Raw genomic sequence first — 21730 nt, 5'->3', positions numbered from 1 at the left:
TCCAGGTATTGATCTCTCAGTGCCAGTGAGGTCATGGCTGCAGTGCATGATGGGAGCGTGCCAGGCCGCCGAGCTGCCAACTTTCAGAGCTCATTCAGCTCACAATGCAGCTCTAATGAGCGTCTGTTTAACATGCACCATCAGAAAGATGCTCTGCAGGCAGTTTGTCCCCGAGAAGGTGACCGAGTGTGAGCCGCTGATAAACCCACAATACAGACCATAATGAGTGTGTGTGAGTGAGTGAGTGTGTGTGAGTGTGTGGGTGTGTGTGAGTGTGTGTGTCACTGATGAGGCTGCTGTTATGCTTCATTCTATTTAAAGGATCAGTTCTTTCCTCATTACTCTGAAATAAACGTCCCTCTGTCAGCGTCAGCGTCCTCCAACCCAGGCAGAGAGGGGCAGGCAGGGGGGGATAGATAGATAGATAGATAGATAGATAGATAGATAGATAGATAGATAGATAGATAGATAGATAGATAGATAGATAGATAGATAGATAGATAGATAGATAGATAGATAGATAGAGAAATGAAAGAGAGCACAGCACAGGATGATGTTTGTAAAAAGCTGAGGTCAAAGGTCAAAGGTCAGCCCAGCTGTGTTGAATCAGGAAGTGAAATGCAGAGGGCCGCACAGAGAGCCCTGAGGTACTCCTGCCCTGACTACCGAAAAGAAAAACAGAAGTTCCTAACCACCTCGCAAAGTTTTTCTTCCAAAAGTTACACAATTGTTATTTCTTCTTCGTGTCTCGCTAAAGCTACGTATCAGCTAGTAACAGCAACACCGCCCCTATGGTTTCCGGTGGTACTGCTCCGTTTTGTCCGCTTCTGTAACTTTTATGGAAACGTGCAGAAATACGGACGAAACTAAGGCAGAGCACGCTCCATCTGGATCTGGATCCATATTTAACGTTGAGCTTTAACGGACCTGAAGATGGCGTATGATGATCTGTGTTTGAGCTCATGTTAAAGCTCTGCTGCCCCCTGGTGGAGAAAGATGTAACTAACTAAACCTGAGAGACTAACAGGATCTGGTTTAGACATGGTGCCCCCTACAGGTGAACGCCTGCTTTAAATGTTATGAATGAAGGAGTGTCTCTGGCCACACCCCCATGACGTCACAGTTACAGAGCATGATCCCAGCAGCAGGGGGCGCCCTCTGTGTTTGGACAGATGTTCATTCTGCTCATCTGGACTGCTGCTGGGAAAACAGCACAGGGTGGTCCTACCTGTGGCCCCTGACCCGAGGGCCCCAGAGGGGACACCATGGAGCAGCTGTTTGTGTCTGCTGTCAGACAGCTAAGGACAACAGGAAGTGTGCGTTGACTCAGACTTTCAGAATAAGAGTTGGATGAGTTTCAGAGTCTGACCTGGTGTTTGTGAGTCAGCTCCTCTTCCTTCTCCTCCTCCTGCTCCTCTTCCTCAGAGGCTGAGGAGGACCTGGAGTTTGTGAAGCAGCTCCTCCTCAGCCTCTGAGGAAGAGGAGGCAGCTCAAGGGTTAACCTGCACACTCTGCCCTCTGTGCAAACTGACACCGCTCACACACCTGACCCCGCCCCTCCGGACCAGCCCCACTGCAGCAGCGCGCGCTGTCCGGAAACTTCCCTCAGTTTGTTCCACAGCCGAGCAGGACGCACCGGGACCTGGACTGTACCCGGGTCAGCTCAGCCCGTAGAGGACACAAGTCACACAAGCTGCAGGAATTCACGGGGTCTTTCAGCACCCTGGATCCGCACGTGCACCCGGGCCGGTTTTCTGGATCCATAGGGACCCGAGGAGACGTGAAATCCTCCTGATGCCGCGCGCGCGGATTGACTGAGGTCTGGTTGGTGGACTGATGATGAGGACTGTGTAAGACCTGGTCTGATCATGGACCCCCCACTGTCTATGCTGCTGCTTGCGCTGATGTTGATGATGATGAAGGTGAGCGGAGCCGCTGTGAGGCCACAGGTCAGTGAACTCTTCATCAGTGTGTGTGTGTGTGTGTGTGTGTGTGTGCTGTAACATAGTGTTCCTGTAGTCCAGCCTCATGGTTTCTTCCAGGGGTTTTATTCTGAAAAGCTGTCTCTCACCAAGGTGCTCCCTAAAGTCTCTGAGCGGACTCTGTGTGTCACCTGTCTTCACCTGTTCGTGGCTCAGAGGACTTGGACCCTGTTTGTCTCTAACATCAGTCCCAGCAGCAGTCTGCTGTCAGCTGTAAGGAGCTCCACAGGCGGCTGCTCAGAGCTCCACTCAGGACTTTCTCAGAGATCTGAAACAGTCTCACTTTGATCTGTCTGTTCATAATCCAGGATTAAAGACAGATTATCAGCTCCAACATGTGTTATTTCAACATGTTATCCCTCTGTGTCTGTGGTCGGACATGAATCTATTTGTTCCATCTGTGTTTTCCTCTGCTGGAAAGGATTTCTGTAATGATGGACACTGGAGCTGAAAAAGGAGGTCAGAGCAGAAGGAAGCTAAAGAGGAGAGTGATAGAGCACGAGCTAAAGGCTAAAACATGGGTTAATCTGTTTGTGATAATGTTCATTCCTGCAGTGGTCTGTCCAAACTTGAGAGTCTATCAATAAAATGAAGAGTGAGGTTACGTCAGCTCTGCTTGGTGAGGTTGGAGCTGGTAGATGAGCTCTGGTAGGACAGAACCAGGATTCACAGACACGTCTCAGAGCAAAAAAATAAATTGTGATAGTTTGACCTCCAATACAGTAGTGATATTTCAACTCTTAATATTGATATATATTTAAAAAAAACATATTTTAGCCAAGTTAGACTTAAAATACGACTCCTGGGCTTCCACTACAGTAGATGGCGCCAAAGAGCTAGTGCCCTGTATGTTCCCAATAGATCAGGGGTGGCCTGATCTATTGCCTTTGGGTGTGTGGCTCTTCCGTCCATTCAAAATTATGTATATAGTTATGAGTAGTGGTGTGCTGATCAATCTAAACTATATATGTAAGGATGCCAACGTTGGGATCAGTTGGGATTGATACTTGAGTTTCAGTTTCACTTCTCTAGTACGAATTTAAACACACAAACACAATAAACCTCGCTTTGAAAATTGGAAATGTATTGATTTTCCTTTTATGCTATTTTCTTTATGTATGAGAGGAAGTGTGTTTGTAAGACCATGTGTGTAATGTGGCCCCGCGTAGTACCACAGTATTTTTTTTTTGTGGCTCTTGGTCGCTGACTGGTTGGCCACCCCTGCAATAGATTGTATAATGAAAAATTATCTCAAGTATATTAAAATATTCAATTTCTAAACTTGATAATGTGGGTTTTTGTTGCACTGAAAAAGTCAGTTTGCTATAGATGCCAATGTTTTCCTTGGTCCTTTTAATTTTGAGAAATATTTGGATTAACATACATCTTTTATCTGTTTAGAATATCGCAATATATTACAGTATTGTGACACAATCGTACTGTGACTTAAGTATCGAGAGGTTTTTGCCAATACTTACCCCTACTAAACTACAAACTGAGTTTACAAAGTTTGAATGTTGTCGCCTTTTAAACTACAAATAATTACATTACCTAATCGCTTTGCATGCTGGGAAAATTTGTCTTGAACAATGTCAAAAAGAAGATCTGCTCTCCAAAACAAGCACGCCTTGACAAACAGTTATGTCCTTACCATGGTGGGTGATGGTGCTCATGGGAAATGGAGTCTTTATCCAGAAAAAACACAATACTGATTCTGACCACAGGGGGCACTGCAGTGACTTCACACCAAACATGACCTCCACCTGTCTCACTGTGTCACAGGTGGACTCAGGTTGTCTCAGGTGGACTCGAGTTCAGTATGCTAACGGAGTCAGAGGAGGTTGTTATTACGAGACCAGCTCTGACTGTTTTTGGCTACAGAGCCGTGTTTGAGACTGGACTTTTATTTTGAAGGCCTGTCCTTGTTCCAAAGTGCCACATATTTTGGGACAGGACAGGAAGTAGTTCACTGTCAGAGGCAGTAAACAGTCTGAGTCCAGCTGAGGGTCAGAGAGAAACCAGGTTCAGTTTTTGTCGGAGGATCAGAGGAGGTTTACATGTGGGGGACAGATATCTGAGGGGGGGTGGGGGGTTCACATCTGGACTGAATCAGTGCTCTGCCACGTCTCAAACAGTAACAACACTCTGCTTCCTCTTCTTCTACCGTCCAATAAAACGCCCACGGAGCTCAGATCACGTTCCATTGTCTCATACTACATTACCCATAAGTCCTAGAGCCACAGGACTACAAGCCAGACATGGAGTTAATCAGATCTTCATGGTCCCCTTTATAACCTGAAATGGTTTACAACGTGCACCGATTTAGATTATGTCCAGCTCGAAGCTGTTTGATCTGTTTGTTGCTGACATGCACTCTGGGAGTTGTAGTTCCAGCTGTTTCGTGTTTAATGTATCAAAGAAAGGTTTGGTGGTGAAGGTAAAGTTTAAATCACTCCCTTATGAAGTCACCTTGTGGCCTCTGGAGTGAGTGACATCATTACTGCACCGAAGCAAGTGATTGGTTGAATCTGATGTTGTGTTTTTCAGACTCCGAACAGCTGCAGGGCGACAGAGACGCTCCAAAAAACACGAAACAGACGCTACGCCATCAACCCCGTGGGTCAGAAATGGGGTCATCACAACCTGACATACAGGTAAACAAACAGGTAAACAACAGGTAAACAACAGGTTAACAACAGGTCAACAAACATAAAAAGGTAAACAAAAGGTAAACAGTTGTCCGGTGTATGGTAGTACCAGTGTGTGAAGGTGTGTGTGGTGTGATGTAGAGCTGATGTGTGTCAGACAGGTGAGTCTGAACAGACCCTGGGAGCTGCTGACATCAGCTGATTGAGTCCTTTGTTCCCTGAATGCTCTCTGATTGGCTCGCTGCCTGACAGCAGGAAGTCTCACCCTGAGCTGCGTCTCTCAGGCCAACGAGCTCTCCTCAGCCTGACAGACTGAAAACAGGGAACAGAACCCAGAGTCAGGGCTTTAGAGATGACCTGTCTCACTCTCTGTCTATCTGTCTGTCTCTCTTACTGTCTGTCTGACTGTTTCTCTGCCTGACTGCCTGTCTGTCTTACTTACTGTTTGTCTTGCTTACTGTCTGCCTGTATGCCTGTCTCTCTAACTGTCTGTCTCTCTAACTGTCTGTCTGTCTTCCTGATTGCCTGTATGTCTGTTTCTTTCTCTTAATGTCTTGCTGTCTGTCTCTCTTTCTGCCTGTCTCTGTTACTCTGCCTGTCTGTCTTGCTTACTGTCTGCCTGTATGTCTGTCTCTCTAACTGCCTGTCTCTCTTTCTGCCTGTCTGTCTCACTTAATGTCTGTCCTTCTGTCTGTCTGTCTGTCTCTCTATTACTGCCTGCCTGTCTGACTGCCTGTCTGACTGTTTGTGTCTCTTTCTGTCTGTCTGTCTTCCTGCCTGTCTGTCTTCCGGCCTGTCTGTCTGTTTGTGTCTCTGTCTGTCTGTCTGTCTTACTGCCTGTCTGTCTGATTGTGTCTCTTTCTGTCTGTCTGTCTTCCTGCCTGTCTGTCTGTTTGTGTCTCTTTCTGTCTGTCTTACTGCCTGTCTTCCTGCCTGTCTATCTGTCTCCCTGTCTAACTGCCTCTCTTTCTGTCTGTCTCTGTGTCTCTCCTTGCCTGTCTGCCTGTCTGTTCAATTATCTGCCTGTCTTCCTGTCTATCTGTCTCCCTGTCTAACTGCCTCTCTTTCTGTCTGTCTGTCTGTCTGTCTGTCTGTGTCTCTCCCTGCCTGTCTGTTCAATTATCTGCCTGTCTTCCTGTCTGTCTGTCTGCCTGTCTAACTGGTGGTCTGCCTCTCTGTCTGTTTTCCTGTCTGCCTGTCTAACTGCCTGTCTTCCTGCCTGTCTGTCTGTGACTCTCCCTGCCTGCCTGCCTGTCTGTTTAATTACCTGCATGTCTTCCTGCCTGTCTGTCTGCCTGTCTCAGGATTATAAAGTTCCCTAACACCCTGAACGTGGAGGACACCAGGAAGGCCATCAGCATCGCCTTCACCAAGTGGAGCGACGTCTCTCCTTTGACCTTTGCTGAGGTCACAGACCCCAACGGCACTGCTGACATCACCATCGGTAGGTACCTGTGGGCCACGAGGGGGCGGAGCTTAAGCCTTACATTATAGAGTATTTTAAGTCATGTTGAGGTGAATGTGTGTGTGTGTGTGTGTGTGTGTGTGTGTGTCAGGTTTCTACACCTTTAACCACACTGACTGCTGGTGGTCTCCTCTCCACCCGTGTTTTGACGGTCTGAACGGCGAGTTGGCTCATGCCTTCCTGCCGCCGCGTGGAGAAATCCACTTTGACAACCACGAGTTCTGGATCCTGGGGAAGTCCAGGTTCAGCTGGAAACAAGGTACCAGGTGTCGGGTCAGGGTGTGAGTGCTGCAGGCAGGTGTTCGTTTACCTGATGCAGGTGTTGTCATGTGACCGTGCAGGGGTGTGGCTAAACGACCTGGTCCAGGTGGCGGCTCATGAGATCGGTCACGCTCTGGGCCTGTGGCACTCCAGAGACCCCCAGGCTCTGATGCACCCCAACGCCACGTACACGGGCCAGAGGAACATCGGCCAGGACGACGTGTGGGGCATCCAGAGACTCTACGGTACGGCGTGGTCACCATGACAACCATTTCTTACCCTTTGACCCCACGTCTGCTTGGAGTCCATGTGAAATCAGTGTGTGTGTGTGTGTGTGTGTGTGTGTGTGACCTGTGCAGGCTGCCTGGATAAGAAGCGAGTGTGTGACCCGTGGGCTCGTCTCGGCTTCTGTGAGCGCAGGAAGACGTTCATGAAGAAGAACTGTCCTCAGCGCTGCGACCTCTGCTACGGTGAGTCAACACGTTAAAACGGCGATCAACCTCCTCCGTGTCACACCTCCTCCACTGTCTCACTCATGTCCTGTCCTGCAGAGCCTCTGGAAGCCGTCTCCACGCCAACTCCGCCTCCCGCCAATGTCAAGACAAAGATGGTTCCCCGGGGGAAGGTGGTGGGTTTCCGCTGTGGAACCAAAAACCTGCGCTCTCCGCCCAAAGTGAGGTCAGCTGATCGATCCGCATTCAGAGAGAAACTTGAAAAATGTCATGCCGGTTTTAGGAGCCAGATGTGTAAATTCACTAGCTAGGTTAGACAGACTCTAGTGGACACTCAGGGAACTTTGGTTTATTTTAACATAGAGCTCTATGGGGACTGACTCACTGCTGGAGACAGACTCTGGTGGACACTCGGGGAACTGCAACGTTGGTTTGGTGCTATGAAGTGTTTCTGATCCATGTGTTTATTGATAGTCTGTTATTCCTTAAAATAAAAAAAGACCAACAGATAAACAGACTGTGGTGAGGAGGCGGAGTTTGGTCTGATCTTGGTCACAGTGATTCTTAGAAAAGTCAGATTCAAGGTGATCTGATCAGTTTAGATTAAGAACAGAAGACACTTTGGAGGTCCACATCTCTGACTTCCTGTCTCTTTCCTCTTGCTTCTTATGTCCTGTCTCTTTCATCCAATGTCTTAGTGTCTTACTTCCTGTCTCCTAAGTCCTTATATTGTCTCTTACTTCCAGTTTCTTTCGTACTGTCTTATGTCCTGTCTCTTAAGTCCTGCGTCTCACTTCCTCTCTTCTACGTCCTGTCACTGTTCTGTCTCTAACTCCCTTTCTCCTTGGTCCTGTCACTCACTTCCTGTTTCTTTCATTCTGTCTCATTTCCTGTCTCCTGTCATGTCTCCTATTAGCCGCCTTTTTTTCCTGCCCCCCCCCCCTTCTGTTTCTTTCGTCCAGTGACATGTCCTGTCTCTTAAGTCTTGTCTCTTACTTCATTTCTGTCTTATGTCCAGTCTGAGGGATGGGTACCAAATAAAGTTCTTTTATAGGTACCGACCGAATTCTGTCAAAAGCACCGGGTATCGGTTCATGTAAAGTCAAACTGTACCATGTTTAGGTACCTAAATGCATCCTTGTGACTGTGAGGAACTGGAAGAGTAGGCAATTTTCTATGCTGGACATGAACACAGCATTACAAGGTTATATATTGAGGAATAAATATGTTAAACTGAAATTTTTTTATACTTCATTACTAAACAAATTGATATTTTTCACCACATAAACACAAAAAAGTACCAAAAATTGGTACCGTTGAGTATTGGTACCGATTGCCAGGTATCAGGCATCCGTACTTTATCATTTCAAATGTGAAAGGTACCCATCCCTAGACTCACTTCCTGTCTCTCACTTCCTGTCTGTCCCTGCAGCTGGTTTAAAGATGGCGAGCAGATCCTCACCTCTGTGCCAGGGTACATCGTCATGAAGGACCGAGACCTCCGCATTGTTGCTAACGAGTTCAACGAGGGCGTGTACACATGCCGCATTCACCGACGGGGAGACATCGTGTCGGCTAACTCCTGGGCCATCCGCCTTAAACCAGAGCAGCCGTCCAACAGCTGAGGACACTGGGACAGAGATGGACAAAACTAAAGAGTTAAGGAGCTGATCTGGGGACAGATGTGTAACACACACCTCAACGTTTGTGGACAGAGGTTAACTCTGATGTGAACTTTGATGTATCAGAGCCTCAGTCGTCTTCTAAAAGTCCTCTGATTGTCCCCCTATGAGCTCTGGGGACGCTGTCCTCCTGACCCTCTGGGGTCCTGAACATTTCCAGAGTCTGATCTGTTGTAAAATAAAGAGATGAATGCAGAGACAGACCCCATGAGGGACGAGTGCTTTGTGAATGTTTTGAGGTTACTGCTCATTGGACACTAAAAGTGGTGAGCCCCCTCCTGTGGTCACATTAGGTACTACAACACATGAAGACCAATATGAAGACTGGATCAGGATCTCAACCCACCATCAGTAGAGACACCAGCAGCTCATTCAGACCCAGGTCAGACGGACTTAGTCTGGGTTTTAATCCTGAGGATCAGTTGTGTTAACCCAGATCCGGTTCTCACCAGACTGTAAAAATACCAGGGTGTAAACGTGTGTAAAAAAATCAAAAACCTTCCCAAACCAAAAAGATCACACAAACTACTGAGTTTAAGACCCAGTTCATAGTAAAGGAGCCAAAAAACTATATCCAGAAAACTATGCCAAATATATAACAGAGAGTTTTTCTTCAGGGTTACTAATAAGACTGGTTAATAGTTTGATAATATACCATAATTTGACTTTAATCATATATATATATATCTTTTTAAATCATTGGTTATGTTTACTATTTATTTACACTTTATATTGAGTCCATGTTTGGCCATAACCTCCACCAAAAACCAACTTTTTATTAAACACACTAAGTAAAAATGGATTATTAATATCGGCAGTTAATGTAATTTATTTGTGGTCATACCTTGTTATCTGAGGTTGGATTAAAAAAAGACACATTCAATAACAGCCACAGATGTCGCTGGTGTTTCATTGTAAAATGTGACCTTTTTAACTGGTTACATTTTTCTGCTGACAGTTTGAATTTAGTGTTTTAAGAACGATAACTCGTCTGAATGATTGGAGCTAAATGCAGCTTCTGCAGTCATGTTGCATGTGCATATTATTGAGGACGTCTGCTGAAAAACCCCTTAATAAACTGTATCAATCTGCTCAGACCTGTACATCTCAAAATGTGTGCAGCTAAAGTCATATATTCAGGATTTATATCCATAAAACTTTTTTATGTAGTGTCAAAGCTTTTTGGATAAAAAGGAGTGTTGCAGTAAAAAACTTTATGTTAAGCTAAAACTTTTAAATAATAAATCCTGGAGTTGCTCAGCTGAGCTACATGAAGACATGTAAGGTGAGAGTGCTGTCTCATTACTATGTCTAACTTTTCAAACCCAAACAGACTCTCAAATTCACACAGAGCCTGTTTGTGTTCAAACAGCTCCACCTGGTGGACAAAGGGAGTCTCTGCAGACGGAGCTTAATCAACCAATCAGAGGCCTCCTCCCTTCTCTGTTTGCAGCAATGCATGTTTGTCCCTGCTGCACAGGTAGATAAAAACCTGACACACCTTTACAGAGTCACACACACACACACACACACACACACATAGAGGTGGAGACGACACACAGCGGCCCTCTTGGTACAGAGACTTTATTTTGAGCAGGTGAAGCTGCACACAGTGCACACACACCTGTCAGCACCTCCTAACCTTCTGATTCAAAAGACCTTCATCATCTCACACTGAGGAAGAGGAGGGGGGGTGGGCAGGAGCAGGGCGGACTATGACCCCCCTCAGCTGGACTGATAAGGTGTAATCAGTGGGGGCGGGGCTAGAGCACAGGTAAACAGAGAAAGGCACACAGTGGTTGTTTACAGAAAGTCGCTGAGAAGGTCGGCGTGCAGCAACACGTGGATCAACACGGCCAGCTGATAACGGCTCTCTGAGGGGGGGGGTTGAGGGGGCGGGGTCTGTTTGGTCGTCTGTGCGGTCTCGTCTGCAGACAGCTGCCGCACTTCAGGAATGTTCAGGTTGCTTCAGTTCAAAGGCGCGGAAAGGGGGCGGGGCATGTGGTCCTCGCCATTTATTTTAGCTGCTTCTCTTCAAAGCTCCGCCCCCTGCTGGTCACATCAATTTACATGCCCATCCTGATGCTCTGGATGATCTGGAAGATAGCTGCACACACACAAACACACAGAATCAGTACAGGGCTCAGGTACACAACTCAGAGTTTAATGGTGGTCTGAGGCTGTGAAGGAGAAAGGAGGCGGAGCTTCAGCCTCAGTTCAGTGTGTACTTAGAGCAGAGAACACACCAGTTATGTTTGTTTGTGTGAGTATGTGTGTGTTTATTGACTCTGTGTCTGCAGTCAGAGTGACATGGAGCAAACTGACATGTAAACTTAAGCCCCGCCCTCCAGTCTGACCGGGCACATGCTCTGACATCAGTCTGGGGCAGGGTGAGCGTCTTAAAGGTGACGTTCTGTTTACAGGTGATCAGCTTGGAGCTAGCACATTAGCATTCTGTGGAGATGATCTGACGTGTGCAGAGCTCCACGCTTGATGACCTCTGACCTTTGAGCTCACCTGAGCTACAGTTAGGGCCAATCCAATTCTGTTAGTATTAACCATGTTTCGAGCTAACGCTGCTAAAGCTACAGCTACAGCTAATAAGAGCCACACGGATGTCAGATCAGCAAACAGACTTTGATACAATGGACTGCATTTCATGAATGATGAGACAGGGGCTGCATAAGCTACATAAGCTATGATAAGCTAATGTTACCGTTACAGACGCTACATAACGTAGCTTCTGAAAACTGAAATGTTAGCTTAATGTTTGCTAATCATAACTTGACTGTCTCATCCCTCATGTAATGCAGTACATGGTGATAAAGTGTGTTTGCTGTTAATCTGTCACCCTGATCTGACATCAGTTTATCATCACTTTGTAATAATGTGTTTAAATTGGGAAAATAATAAACAGTTGCTATGGTGACGTGATGATGTAACAGGAAGTACTTTCTGCTCTACTGTGTCTGTTGATGAACCACTCACCTGATCCACAGACGACGAAGATGAAGAGAGCAAGCAGCCAGGGACCCACACCTTTGTCGTCAGTCAGGCTCCTCTGAAACACACACACACACACACACACACACACAGATTGAATACATGTGTTTGCCACTTTTGATGATGATTTCTGACACAGTGTGTGTGTGTGTTCTCTCAGGTGAGTGGATTAGTTGATGTGTATTGTGAATGGACCCTGAACCCCTCCCTGTAGTCTGACCCCTGTTAAAGGACTCAGGATTTGATGGTTTTGGTGTGAGTCTAGATGCTAGTGTCTCAGTCTGAACCTGAATCTGGTTTTTGTCTGACCCCCTTATTTCTTTCTGATCTCTTCATCTTAAACCAAGTCAGTCTAAAACATTAAAGCACAGGCTAAAGAGGAAGTGGTCCCCTCAGATCTAGAACCAGCTCCTGGTCTACAATGGTTTTGGGGTCTGTGATGCTGGTTTTTCAGGTTTTTTCAGACGCAGATAGGAGCAGAAAGGAGCAAAAAGAGGAGCAGTGAGACTCTGAGGAGCCGTGGATGAACTCACCGTGGACTTGGCCACGTTCCCCCGCTGTGTGATGTTCTTGCTGTGTTTCTCGTTGGCCATGCGGATCCTCTGTTTGGCGACCATCTTTCTTCTTTTCTGGGTTTTCTTCTTTTGTGTGGTTCGGGGTACAGACGGTGGTCTGGTCTGGAGGATGCGCTCGGTCTGCTGCTTCGTGCTGGATCTGCTGACGGACTGGGAGATCCAAACTTTGTCTACGTACTCAAAAAGAAGAAGCCCCGCCCCCGAAACCGCGTCATCAGCGGAACTTTCCCGCATAAAGTTAACGGTCGTATAGACACAACTTCCGGTTTGCGCTTTCAAATTAAAACTACATATTCAAACCAGAGGTTCTGTTTTGTTTTTTGTTTTTTTCTATTTTCTGTTTCAGTCTTTGAAATGTTCTCTGGGGGTTAAAATCAATTCAAGTCTTTATATTCATAAAGTCTGTCCTGGTCCCTTTTAGAGCTGATTCCTCCCAGACATGTTCTCGGAGCTGATCTCATATCGGATCCTGACCAAGGATCTGTTACGACATAGCACACAATCTTTTATTTTATCCTTAAGTGTTAATATTTTTGATTACAATGTATAGGTAAATGTTTGGTTGCATTTACAATTTTACAATAAGTATTTAATTTTGCACTTAACAGATGGGCAAACATTTATTTTCATTTATTCTCTAATTGTTGCGCTATTTAAATTTAAATTAAAACTTTTGTCCCCCACCACATATGTATTTATTCAAATAAGAATTTCAGAGTATTTTTTTTTTTAAGTTTTTCATCATGAACCTTGTTTAATCTGTAACCCTGCTTGATTTCTCACTTTATTTATGGATGCCTTTATAAGTACATAACCCTCTGTGTTCTATAATTGTTATTATGTACTTTTTTTTTTTTTTAACTTTTACTTGGTTTGTTTTGTTATGCTATGGGACAGAAAGTACCTTGTTTTTATTATCCTCACTGAGAGTTTGTATATTGTGGAATGTTCATAATGATAATAATAAAAAAAAGGTTCCTGACCAAGGTCATAATAGTTAACCAAAACGAAACTAAAAATGAAAACTAAATTTTAAAATACATTGCAGTTAACTCAAACTTATAAAAACTAGAAAAGAAAAAAAAAGATAAGTAAACTAAAACTGTGTCTTGTGTTCACAAAACTAACTGAAACTAACCAAAATTATAGATAAAATGTCCTTAGTTACCGTTTCTGACAATATTAATAGCCTTTAGGATTTAAATTAATCCGACACATTTTCGCAACCAATTTTACGACAGTTTTCGTCAGTTAGTGCTGTTTGGCACCATCCTGGCAACGTACCTGGACGTGCTTGTTTACTGCACTGACTGGCTGTGCGCTGTGCTGCAACGAAACATAGTGTAGCAATGAATCAGAGCATCTGTAATAGTTAAATTGCGTGTGGGTCTGCCTTTATTGTTACAGAGTCCAAGTTTCTTTATTATTAAAGATCATATTATATTGTTTTATATAATTTATGTTTATATTATTTTTTATATTATTTATGTTAACATTATTTATATATAATTTATGTTTTTATTATTTTTTATACTATTTATGTTAACATTATTTATATATAATTTATGTTTATATTTTTTTATATTAAGTTTATATTATTTTCTTGTATTAAAGGCAGCAGCCAACAGTTCAGTATCAGCATTGACTGAGCAGTGAGCACTATGTTGGACTTGAATATAAACAGTATTACAAAGTATTTACTCTGACCTTTTTGAATCCTGGCAAATAAGGTACGAAAAAAAAACAGAAAATAAACTGAAACTAATAAAAAAAAATTAACTAAAACTAAGCCTTGTTGCAAAAATTAAAACTAAATAAAAACTAGAATACCCGCTCTAAAACTAACTAAAACTAAACATAATGACAAATCCAAAACTATTAAAACCTTGATCCTGACTCTGCTAACAGCTGCATCTAAAGAGCTTTAAAGCTTATCTCTGGATACCATTTATGTTTGTTAGTAGTTGCTGTTTTATTTTTCACCATAAAAAATAACATTTGTTCTCACAGACATTGAGCTTTTACTTTGAAACCGGAACTTCTCTTTAAGTATATTGACGACTTCACGAACTTTCTAAACAGAGCAGTTCTTTGATTGATTAAAAAGAGTGTTTCTGTATTTAAGGAACTGATCAGGGCTCGTAACTCAGAGAAAAGGGCTCTACAGACCTCAGAGAGACTCTTAATGTCTTTATTTTGAAGCTCCGCACCTGAAACAGGCTGATGCTCTGCTGATGTGGCACTGAAAGCCCCGCCTCCCGTTGCCTTACGCACTTCCGGGAGACAACCTTTCTTCTTCCGGCACGTAAAGATGGCGCCCCCCATCCCGCTGTTGGCAGGTGGGTAAAATCAGATTCATTTACCGTCAGTTTGAGTTTTAAGGATGGAGTCTTCAGCGTTAGAGCAACAGAGCTTCTTTCTGTCGGCTCCGGGCTGAACCAAGTCCTGACTGAATCCAGACCAGACTGAACCCGGACCAGACTGAACCCCAAGAGAAACGTTTCTGTCGTTATGAACATAAGACAGCTTCAGAGAATAGTTTAGGCTGAGTTTTATGCTGATTGAATAAAAAAGCACAGAGTAGGAGCCAGTCTTCATCAGACCTCTCTGAGAGAGACCTGGTTCAAACATGAAAAACGTCACTCAGTAGAAACGGTTTGAAGATCTGATCCGGATCGAGAGCATCACTTGTTCAGGTGTCTGTAACAGAGCGATTATGGTGATGATTTTCAAACAGGGGCTTTTTTTCCAAACCGCTTACGACATGTGGATGTAGTATGTAGTCTGACTTTTCTGTTGGGTCTTTTTTGTAGTTTACTACTCTGGTTTACATTGTCTGAAAGCAGAACTATGGCGTATTTCTTTGCCTTGAGCAATCAATAAAATAATTAATCAATCTTTATTTTTATAACGCCACATCACAACAAACTCTATCTCAATACACACTCAGTACCAACTAAAGTTAAAATTCAATCAAGACAGTGTCAGTGTCATCGGTAAAGTAATGCTTTTAAAGTAATGCTAAAGACTACAGTCAGTAAAACGTAGACAAAATGAAACTATTTTTATTTTGTAATTAATTAATATTCCAAAGTTCAGAGAGAAAGTTTATTTGTGTTCCTATTTTATTCCTTTAGCTGCATGCCTGTTGTTCATCTGTAAATTGTGTTTAACTGGGTTTACATTTCTTCCGTGTCACATCTGCTTTAGCAATGTAAACTTATGTTTGTGATGCTAATAAAGCTTTTTGAATTTTGAATTGAAATTAAGAGAGATGGATGGAGGGTACAGACAGAGAGAAATTGAAAGACAGAGGGAGAGGGAAATTGAACTTTAAATTAAATCAAACTTTATTTATAAAGCGCTTTTTAATCTATCAATCAATCTATCAGAACCTTTACAGAACCCAAAATGCCCCCAAAGTGCTTTACAGTAGTGTCAGGATAAATAAGGGCACTATAGATAAAAGCAACATGAAACATTATTGTCGGAACTAGAGCCGGACTGATATGGGATTTTTGGGGCCGATGTCGATACCGATACTGGGGGCAAAAAGAAGCCGATATCCAATATATCGACTGATATCCAATATATTTGCTGATATATGTAATAAATTCATTGATATACACAGGATAAATACTGTATATGAACACAAATTATGACTAGCTATTAAAAAGTTCCATCTTCCATTTAATGCATGGGACTAAACTAGATTTTAAGAAACAATGTCGCTGCTTTCAAAACATGCAATAAATACAATTACAACAAAATACATTGAAACATTTTCAAAAATTATTTCAACCAAAACAATAACTTGTGAATTTAAAAGCCCCGGTTAATCTTACATGGCATTATAAAGTGAGGCGCTGTGTAGTAGCCTTATATTAATTAACACACAGAAACAGAAGCGACAGAATATCCGCGTGGCAGAAATTTTTATGATCAGCTACATTTTGGCCAATGTTGATTAATCTGTGACAGGCTATAATCAACCCGATTAATCGGGTGGGCTGATTAATCGGTCGGGCTCTAGTAGGATCGGTGCATAAAAAAGGAAAGATACATAAAAATGCAAGGGGAGGTGTACATAAGGGTGCATAAAAGCCATTTGGAAAAGATAAAACAAGTTAAAAACTAATATGAGCACAATACCTAAAAGTCTTAGTCAGGGTTAAAAGCCATTCTAAAAAAGTGAGTTTTCAGTTTAGATTTAAAAAGACCAAAAATACAAAAGATGTAACTCAAGGGCTTTACAGTGCAATTAAAAACAATCAAACATGCCACTATTTGCCCACCCAACCTTAAAACCAACAGTCAACAGTCGCATACACATCCACCCAGAGCAACGTACACACACAGACACACATACTGTATGTAAATGAAGCTGATAAAGCTGAGTACAGACGAACCAATGGAGGAAGCACTATTAGAGGAGCCTTCTGCACCAGGAGCAGAGGGCCGGCCACAGGAGCCCTTAGGAGCCCAACCACAGGCCCCAGAAGAGGGGTGTAGTAGACACTATCCTCCACCAGGGACCAATGTGACAGGCCCCTGCAACCACAGCCAACCACCACTCCCAGTGCCGGGGGCTCCCCAGAGGAAACACTGGGGGGGAGCCAAAATATTAAAAGGATAAAAACATGTAAAGACTAAAATATGAATAATACAGGACCGAAAATAATAAAGGTGGATATGAATAAACATGAAATAAGAAACCAAGGCCACTAAAAGAAATGGAGATAAGAAAAATAAATACTAACCAAAGGCTAAGCTAAAACGTTCTCTACGGCCCTGAGAAAGAGGGAAATAAGTGTGTATCCTCCCCTGGTCTGCTCCTTTAAATGATGAAAGTCTGATTATCATATTATACATTAACATTTTGGCTGAAATTTAAGCTTCTGTTAGCATCACAGTGGTAAACAACGTGTGGATTAGAAGCGTCCGATAGCATCATGGTGGTTAATATTGTGGCTTCAACATTGGGTTTTGTTAGCATCATAATGGTTATCTATGTTACTAAAACATTAGCTTCTGTTAGCATCACAATGGTAAACATTGTGTGGAAACATTAGGTTATGTTAGCATGATATTGATTAACATTTTGGCTAAAACTTAAGCTTCTGTTAGCATCATAATGGTTATTTATGTGACCAAAACATTAGCTTCTGTTAGCATCATGGTGGTTAACAAGTTTATTTAAAGTCAGTCTCTAAATCAACCTGTCTGCATCTTAAGTTAGAAGCTTGGTAACACAATCTTAGGTTAGCATGTGGCTAGCTAGTCAACATGCTACCTGTAAATGTTATGCTGCAGTTAGCACTAGAGTTTGTCTGACCATTTGGAGTTTTAGAGGGGAGGTTGAGGCACTTTGTTAGCCTCTGTGCTAAATTATGCTAACTTAAAAAAATTCATTAATAACTTGATAATCATATTATTCTGATCAAATGTGTTAATGTGTGTGTGTGTGTGTTGTAGTGCGTGGGTCACATGGTACATCTCTGCTTTGTGGACCTCCTAGCTGTGAGACACACTCAGCCTTCCAAAGGTAACACCTCTACCACCGCTATGACATCATCATTAATCTGCAGTGGTTCGAATGAATAATACACTGTGTGTGTGTGTGTGTGTGTGTGTGTGTCTTTCTCAGAGACCCTCGGCTCAGCCGGTGTGTAGCCTTTAGCAGAGATGGGGCGCTGTTCGCCTGGTGCAACGGACACAGGTCAGTCTACCATCATTACCATTGTTGTTGATGTTGTTAATGTTTAGTTTTAAGAGGTTATTCTGTAAACAACACTTTCCTCCCAAAAGAACTGAATCTACCGGAAAGAGACAAACATCAACAACGACGACACATCATCAATAAGAAGTGCAACAACAATGACAACATGTTCCTCTCTCTTTCGCCCAGTGTCTCTGTGGTGAGGTCAGCTGATGGCGCTGTGGTTTCGACCTTTGACCTTCCAAAGACATGTCTGGTGGACTTCTCTCCTCTCAGCAAAGTCCTGGCTACCTGGCAACCGTACAACAGTGAGACATGGTCTAACTCAAGCTAACTCAAGCTAACTCAGGCCAACTCAGCTGGCTAGTAGCTAACATGAGCTAACAGAGACCTCAAAGTGATACAGCTACATCAGTTAGCTTAGCATGACCATCTGCAGGTATGATTCCTACATTGATTGTTTCCCTTGTGTGTGTGTGTGTGTGTGTGTGTGTGTGTGTGTGTGTGTGTGTGTGTGTGTGTGTGTGTGTGTGATGTAGAGACTCAGGACAGTGCTCAGGGAGATGCTAACCTACAGCTGTGGGACCTTCAAAGCGGTCAGCTGATCAAAGCTCTGTATCAGAAGAAAGTCGAATCCTGGTCAGCGACACACACACACACACACACACACACACAGAAATACACACATTCTGATTGTCTGAAGAGGAGTGTGAGTAATCTCTGTGCTCTGATTGGCTGAAGGTGTCCCAGCTGGTCTGAGGATGAGAAGATCTGCGTGAGGAGCGTCAACAACGAGCTGCACTTCTACGAGAACAATGACTTCAGTGAGAACACACACACACACATGGACACACACACATACACACACACACACACACACACAGCTGACTGTTGTCTCTTTCAGACTCCATAGCTAACAAGCTCCACATGCAGAAGGTGTCAGACTTTGAATTGTCACCTGGAGGTCAGCCCAGCAAGGTGAGTGGCTACGCCCCCACAGGGAGGGGAGGAGCTTCAGCACTGGTCCTGGTCTCACCTGTCCTGTCCCCCCCCCCCACAGGTAGCGGTCTACGTCCCTGGCAGCAAAGGGGCCCCGTCATTCGTGCGTCTGTATCAGTACCCGGTGCTGGGGGGGCCGACCGCCGCCCTCGCCAACAAGAGCTTCTTCAAAGCGGACAGAGTGAGCATGCAGTGGAACAAGAAAGGTGAGACACCACAACAAAGTCTGGTCGCTTGGGTCCTAGCTGTGAGTGTGCTCATAGTAATGACTCACTTCCTGCTCCTCCTCCTTAGCCTCGGCAGTTCTGGTGACGGCGAGCACTGAGGTGGATAAAACAGGAGCGTCATACTACGGCGAGCAGACGCTGCATTACCTCGCTGTGAACGGAGAGACAGCTGTGGTTCAACTGAGTGAGTGCAGAGCTGTGTTTGTTTACCTGTTGTTACCTGGGTCTTTTTCATAAAGCAGGTTCAGCAAACTCTGAGTCTAATCCTAAACTGTGAGTTGATCTACTCTGAGTTTCCTAACTCTGAGTTGGGTTCACAGATTCAGTTTCCAGAGTAACAGACTCTGAAGTTACGTTAAATCTCTTTGTGAAACAGGCTTGAGTTACGCCTCTTTCTGGTTTGATTAACCTCTGGGAAACCCTGAGTTCCCCTTTTCTCAGGGTTAACAGACTCTGAGTTTTCACTAAACCTGCTTTTGAAATGAACCCCTGTTTTTTTTACCTGTGTTTTCTGTCCGCTCACCCGTCTCTGCTCGTGTGTCCTCAGTGAAGAACGGTCCGATCTATGACGTGGCGTGGAGTCCGAACGCAGCAGAGTTCTGCGTGGTGTACGGCTTCATGCCGGCTAAAGCCACCATCTTTAATCTCAAATGTGACCCCGTGTTCGACTTCGGAACAGGACCACGAAATGCTGCCTATTACAGGTACAGCACACCTGTCCAGGTATCAACAGGCTCCTGATTGGTCAGCCCTTTGAGGAGTCTCACTTTCCGTCTTTCAGTCCTCAGGGTCACATCCTGGTCCTGGCGGGCTTCGGGAATCTGCGGGGTCAGATGGAGGTGTGGGATGTGAAGAAATACAAACAGGTGAGGAAACAAACACACACCTGAGTGACACACACCTTGGTCACAGCTGATTTCATGTGACGTCCATGGTCCCGCTCTCTGTCCTCCAGGTGTCCAAACCTCAGGCCCCGGACGCCACACATTTCTCCTGGTGTCCTGATGGCGAGCATGTTGTCACGGCAACATGTTCCCCCCGTCTGCGAGTCAGCAACGGTTACAAAATCTGGCACTACACCGGCTCCGTGCTGCACAAGTGGGATGTGGAGGCCGGGTCGGAGCTGTGGGAGGTCTGCTGGCAGCCGTTCCCTGTCGGCACCTTCCCTGAGCGAGCCATCAAATACCAGGCGGCGCCCAGCGAGCTGGGGACAACACAGGCCGCGCCCACACAGGCATACCGCCCTCCTGCTCTGAGACACCTGCCCGCCACACCCAGCGCCAAACTGGTGAGAAAACACACACAAACACACATAGTGGGAACTTCAGGTTTCGCCCTGGACTTTCTTTCTTACAACCTGGATGTGTTAATCCCACTCCGTCCCGGGTCTCTCCTGGTCTCATTCAGAAGTCGTTGAAAAGTAAATGTTTGTCCAAAAAAGACTAACCGAAGACAGAGACGACCTGAAGCAGAGCTGTAACACACTTGTTTGCATGTGTGTGTGTGTGTGTGTGACAGCATGAGGAGGAGCCTCCTCAGAACATGCGGCCCGGTGGAGGGGAGAAGGTTCTGTCGAAGGCGGCTCTGAAGAACCAGAAGAAAAGAGAAGCCAAGAAAGCTGCCAAACAGGTGAGCTGGCCTCAGCCAATCAGACTGCATCATGTCCCCACCCTCTCACCTGTATGAGTCCTGGTAAGGGGTTGGAGTATGATCTGTGTTTTCATCAAAAAGTTCCCCTCATCTTAAATTAAACTCGGGTATTCTTTGACAGGAGAGTAAAACGGAGCCTGAAGCCCCGTCTGACCCCGCCCCCATCACTAACAGCCAATCAGAAGTGAGCTGCGGAGACCCAGACACAGACAAGAAGATCAAGAACTTGAAGAAGGTAAAGAGCAGCATACACACACACACACACACACACACACACACACACACACACACACACACACACACACACACACACACACACACACACACACACACACACACACACACACTCAGCTCTATTTTTGGCTGAGGGTTGTATTGTTGTTTTCCAGAAACTGAAAGCCATCGAGGAGCTGAGGGAGCAGCAGGCGGCGGGTAAAGTGCTGCAGAAGAACCAGGTGAGCCTCAGGTTACTTTAGACAGGCTGCTAATTAACAACACACCTGCTAATGAGCTAATGATGCTAATACAGCTAATGAAGCTAAACTTCTATCCTTGTCTGAGTGTGTATCTGTTTGTTTTGTTCAGCTGGAGAAGATGCAGAAAGAGGAGCAGCTGCTGAAGGAGCTGGAGGATCTGCAGATCAGCCAATAGGGGGCGCTGCAGGAGCTGCATCCCCCACACCTGATCCCACGACTAAAACACACACACATGAAAGATGTATCAGCTCCACTATCACTCAGCTGAAGACAGACCGTTGATTCACCTGCCCGATGCTTCAGCTCATGTTTTTCTTTCTGAAGAGGAAACCCAAATGGATTCTGGGACATTCTGGAGGAAGCTGAGGCATGTGTTTGGGGGTGTGTTTGTGTGTGCGTGTGTATGGGCATGCTCTGTTGCTATGCAACATCTGTAAAGACCCCACACCCCACAGTGTTCATTTCAAAATAAAAGCTTCCTCTTCATCTTCATTTTGAGTCTAACTCCAATAAACTTCTTTAACCAGCTCTGTTGGTGTGTTGTTTTACTTCTCTGTGTGATTTAAGCTCCTCCTCTGTTTCTGTCATATA

General features: G+C 44.6%; 3 protein-coding genes across 3 annotated transcripts; 2 read left to right on the top strand and 1 right to left on the bottom strand.

Annotated features, from left to right (window-relative positions):
* The first annotated feature begins 1508 nt into the window (after window positions 1-1508).
* Window positions 1509-9072, top strand: mmp23bb (matrix metallopeptidase 23bb). Its single transcript, XM_074679988.1, has 8 exons — window positions 1509-1949; window positions 4530-4636; window positions 5935-6074; window positions 6187-6354; window positions 6437-6601; window positions 6716-6826; window positions 6908-7034; window positions 8241-9072. The coding sequence occupies exons 1-8, from the start codon at window positions 1869-1871 to the stop codon at window positions 8431-8433; spliced, it is 1092 nt and encodes a 363-aa protein (XP_074536089.1). The 5' UTR covers window positions 1509-1868; the 3' UTR covers window positions 8434-9072.
* Window positions 9073-10060: 988 nt separating this feature from the next.
* Window positions 10061-12262, bottom strand: serp1 (stress-associated endoplasmic reticulum protein 1). The gene is made up of 3 exons (XM_074679855.1): window positions 12027-12262; window positions 11479-11551; window positions 10061-10597 (listed from the first exon to the last, which is right to left on the bottom strand). The coding sequence occupies exons 1-3, from the start codon at window positions 12108-12110 to the stop codon at window positions 10557-10559; spliced, it is 198 nt and encodes a 65-aa protein (XP_074535956.1). The 5' UTR covers window positions 12111-12262; the 3' UTR covers window positions 10061-10556.
* Window positions 12263-14284: 2022 nt separating this feature from the next.
* On the top strand, window positions 14285-21661 carry eif2a (eukaryotic translation initiation factor 2A). The gene is made up of 16 exons (XM_074679514.1): window positions 14285-14407; window positions 17544-17613; window positions 17716-17787; window positions 17977-18095; window positions 18327-18426; window positions 18529-18611; window positions 18692-18765; window positions 18848-18992; window positions 19081-19197; window positions 19561-19717; window positions 19795-19879; window positions 19969-20301; window positions 20532-20642; window positions 20785-20898; window positions 21053-21118; window positions 21249-21661. Exons 1-16 carry the CDS (start codon window positions 14380-14382, stop codon window positions 21312-21314), a joined length of 1740 nt encoding a protein of 579 aa, XP_074535615.1. The 5' UTR covers window positions 14285-14379; the 3' UTR covers window positions 21315-21661.
* Window positions 21662-21730: the final 69 nt, after the last annotated feature.

The sequence above is a fragment of the Halichoeres trimaculatus genome, unplaced genomic scaffold (genome assembly GCF_033239565.1).
Source record: "Halichoeres trimaculatus isolate MK-OKI-2021-1 unplaced genomic scaffold, fHalTri1.1 fHalTri1_scaffold_9, whole genome shotgun sequence".
In the NCBI taxonomy this organism is placed as follows: Eukaryota; Metazoa; Chordata; class Actinopteri; order Labriformes; family Labridae; genus Halichoeres; species Halichoeres trimaculatus.
The sequence above is the reverse complement of the archived record's forward strand: the minus strand, read 5'-3'. Positions and strand labels throughout refer to the sequence as shown.

Excerpts from the sequence above, each read along its gene's own strand:
- serp1 (XM_074679855.1), bottom strand. The coding sequence starts at position 12,110 with ATGGTCGCCAAACAGAGGATCCGCATGGCCAACGAGAAACACAGCAAG. Across the intron at positions 11,552-12,026 it reads GGAACGTGGCCAAGTCCACG|AGGAGCCTGACTGACGACAA; the intron begins GTGAGTTCATCC and ends TGTGTGTTTCAG. Across the intron at positions 10,598-11,478 it reads CTTCGTCGTCTGTGGATCAG|CTATCTTCCAGATCATCCAG; the intron begins GTGAGTGGTTCA and ends GTGTGTGTGCAG.
- mmp23bb (XM_074679988.1), top strand. The coding sequence starts at position 1,869 with ATGGACCCCCCACTGTCTATGCTGCTGCTTGCGCTGATGTTGATGATG. Across the intron at positions 6,602-6,715 it reads GGGCATCCAGAGACTCTACG|GCTGCCTGGATAAGAAGCGA; the intron begins GTACGGCGTGGT and ends TGACCTGTGCAG. Across the intron at positions 6,827-6,907 it reads GCGCTGCGACCTCTGCTACG|AGCCTCTGGAAGCCGTCTCC; the intron begins GTGAGTCAACAC and ends CCTGTCCTGCAG.
- eif2a (XM_074679514.1), top strand. The coding sequence starts at position 14,380 with ATGGCGCCCCCCATCCCGCTGTTGGCAG. Across the intron at positions 17,614-17,715 it reads ACACACTCAGCCTTCCAAAG|AGACCCTCGGCTCAGCCGGT; the intron begins GTAACACCTCTA and ends TGTCTTTCTCAG. Across the intron at positions 19,880-19,968 it reads ATGTGAAGAAATACAAACAG|GTGTCCAAACCTCAGGCCCC; the intron begins GTGAGGAAACAA and ends TCTGTCCTCCAG.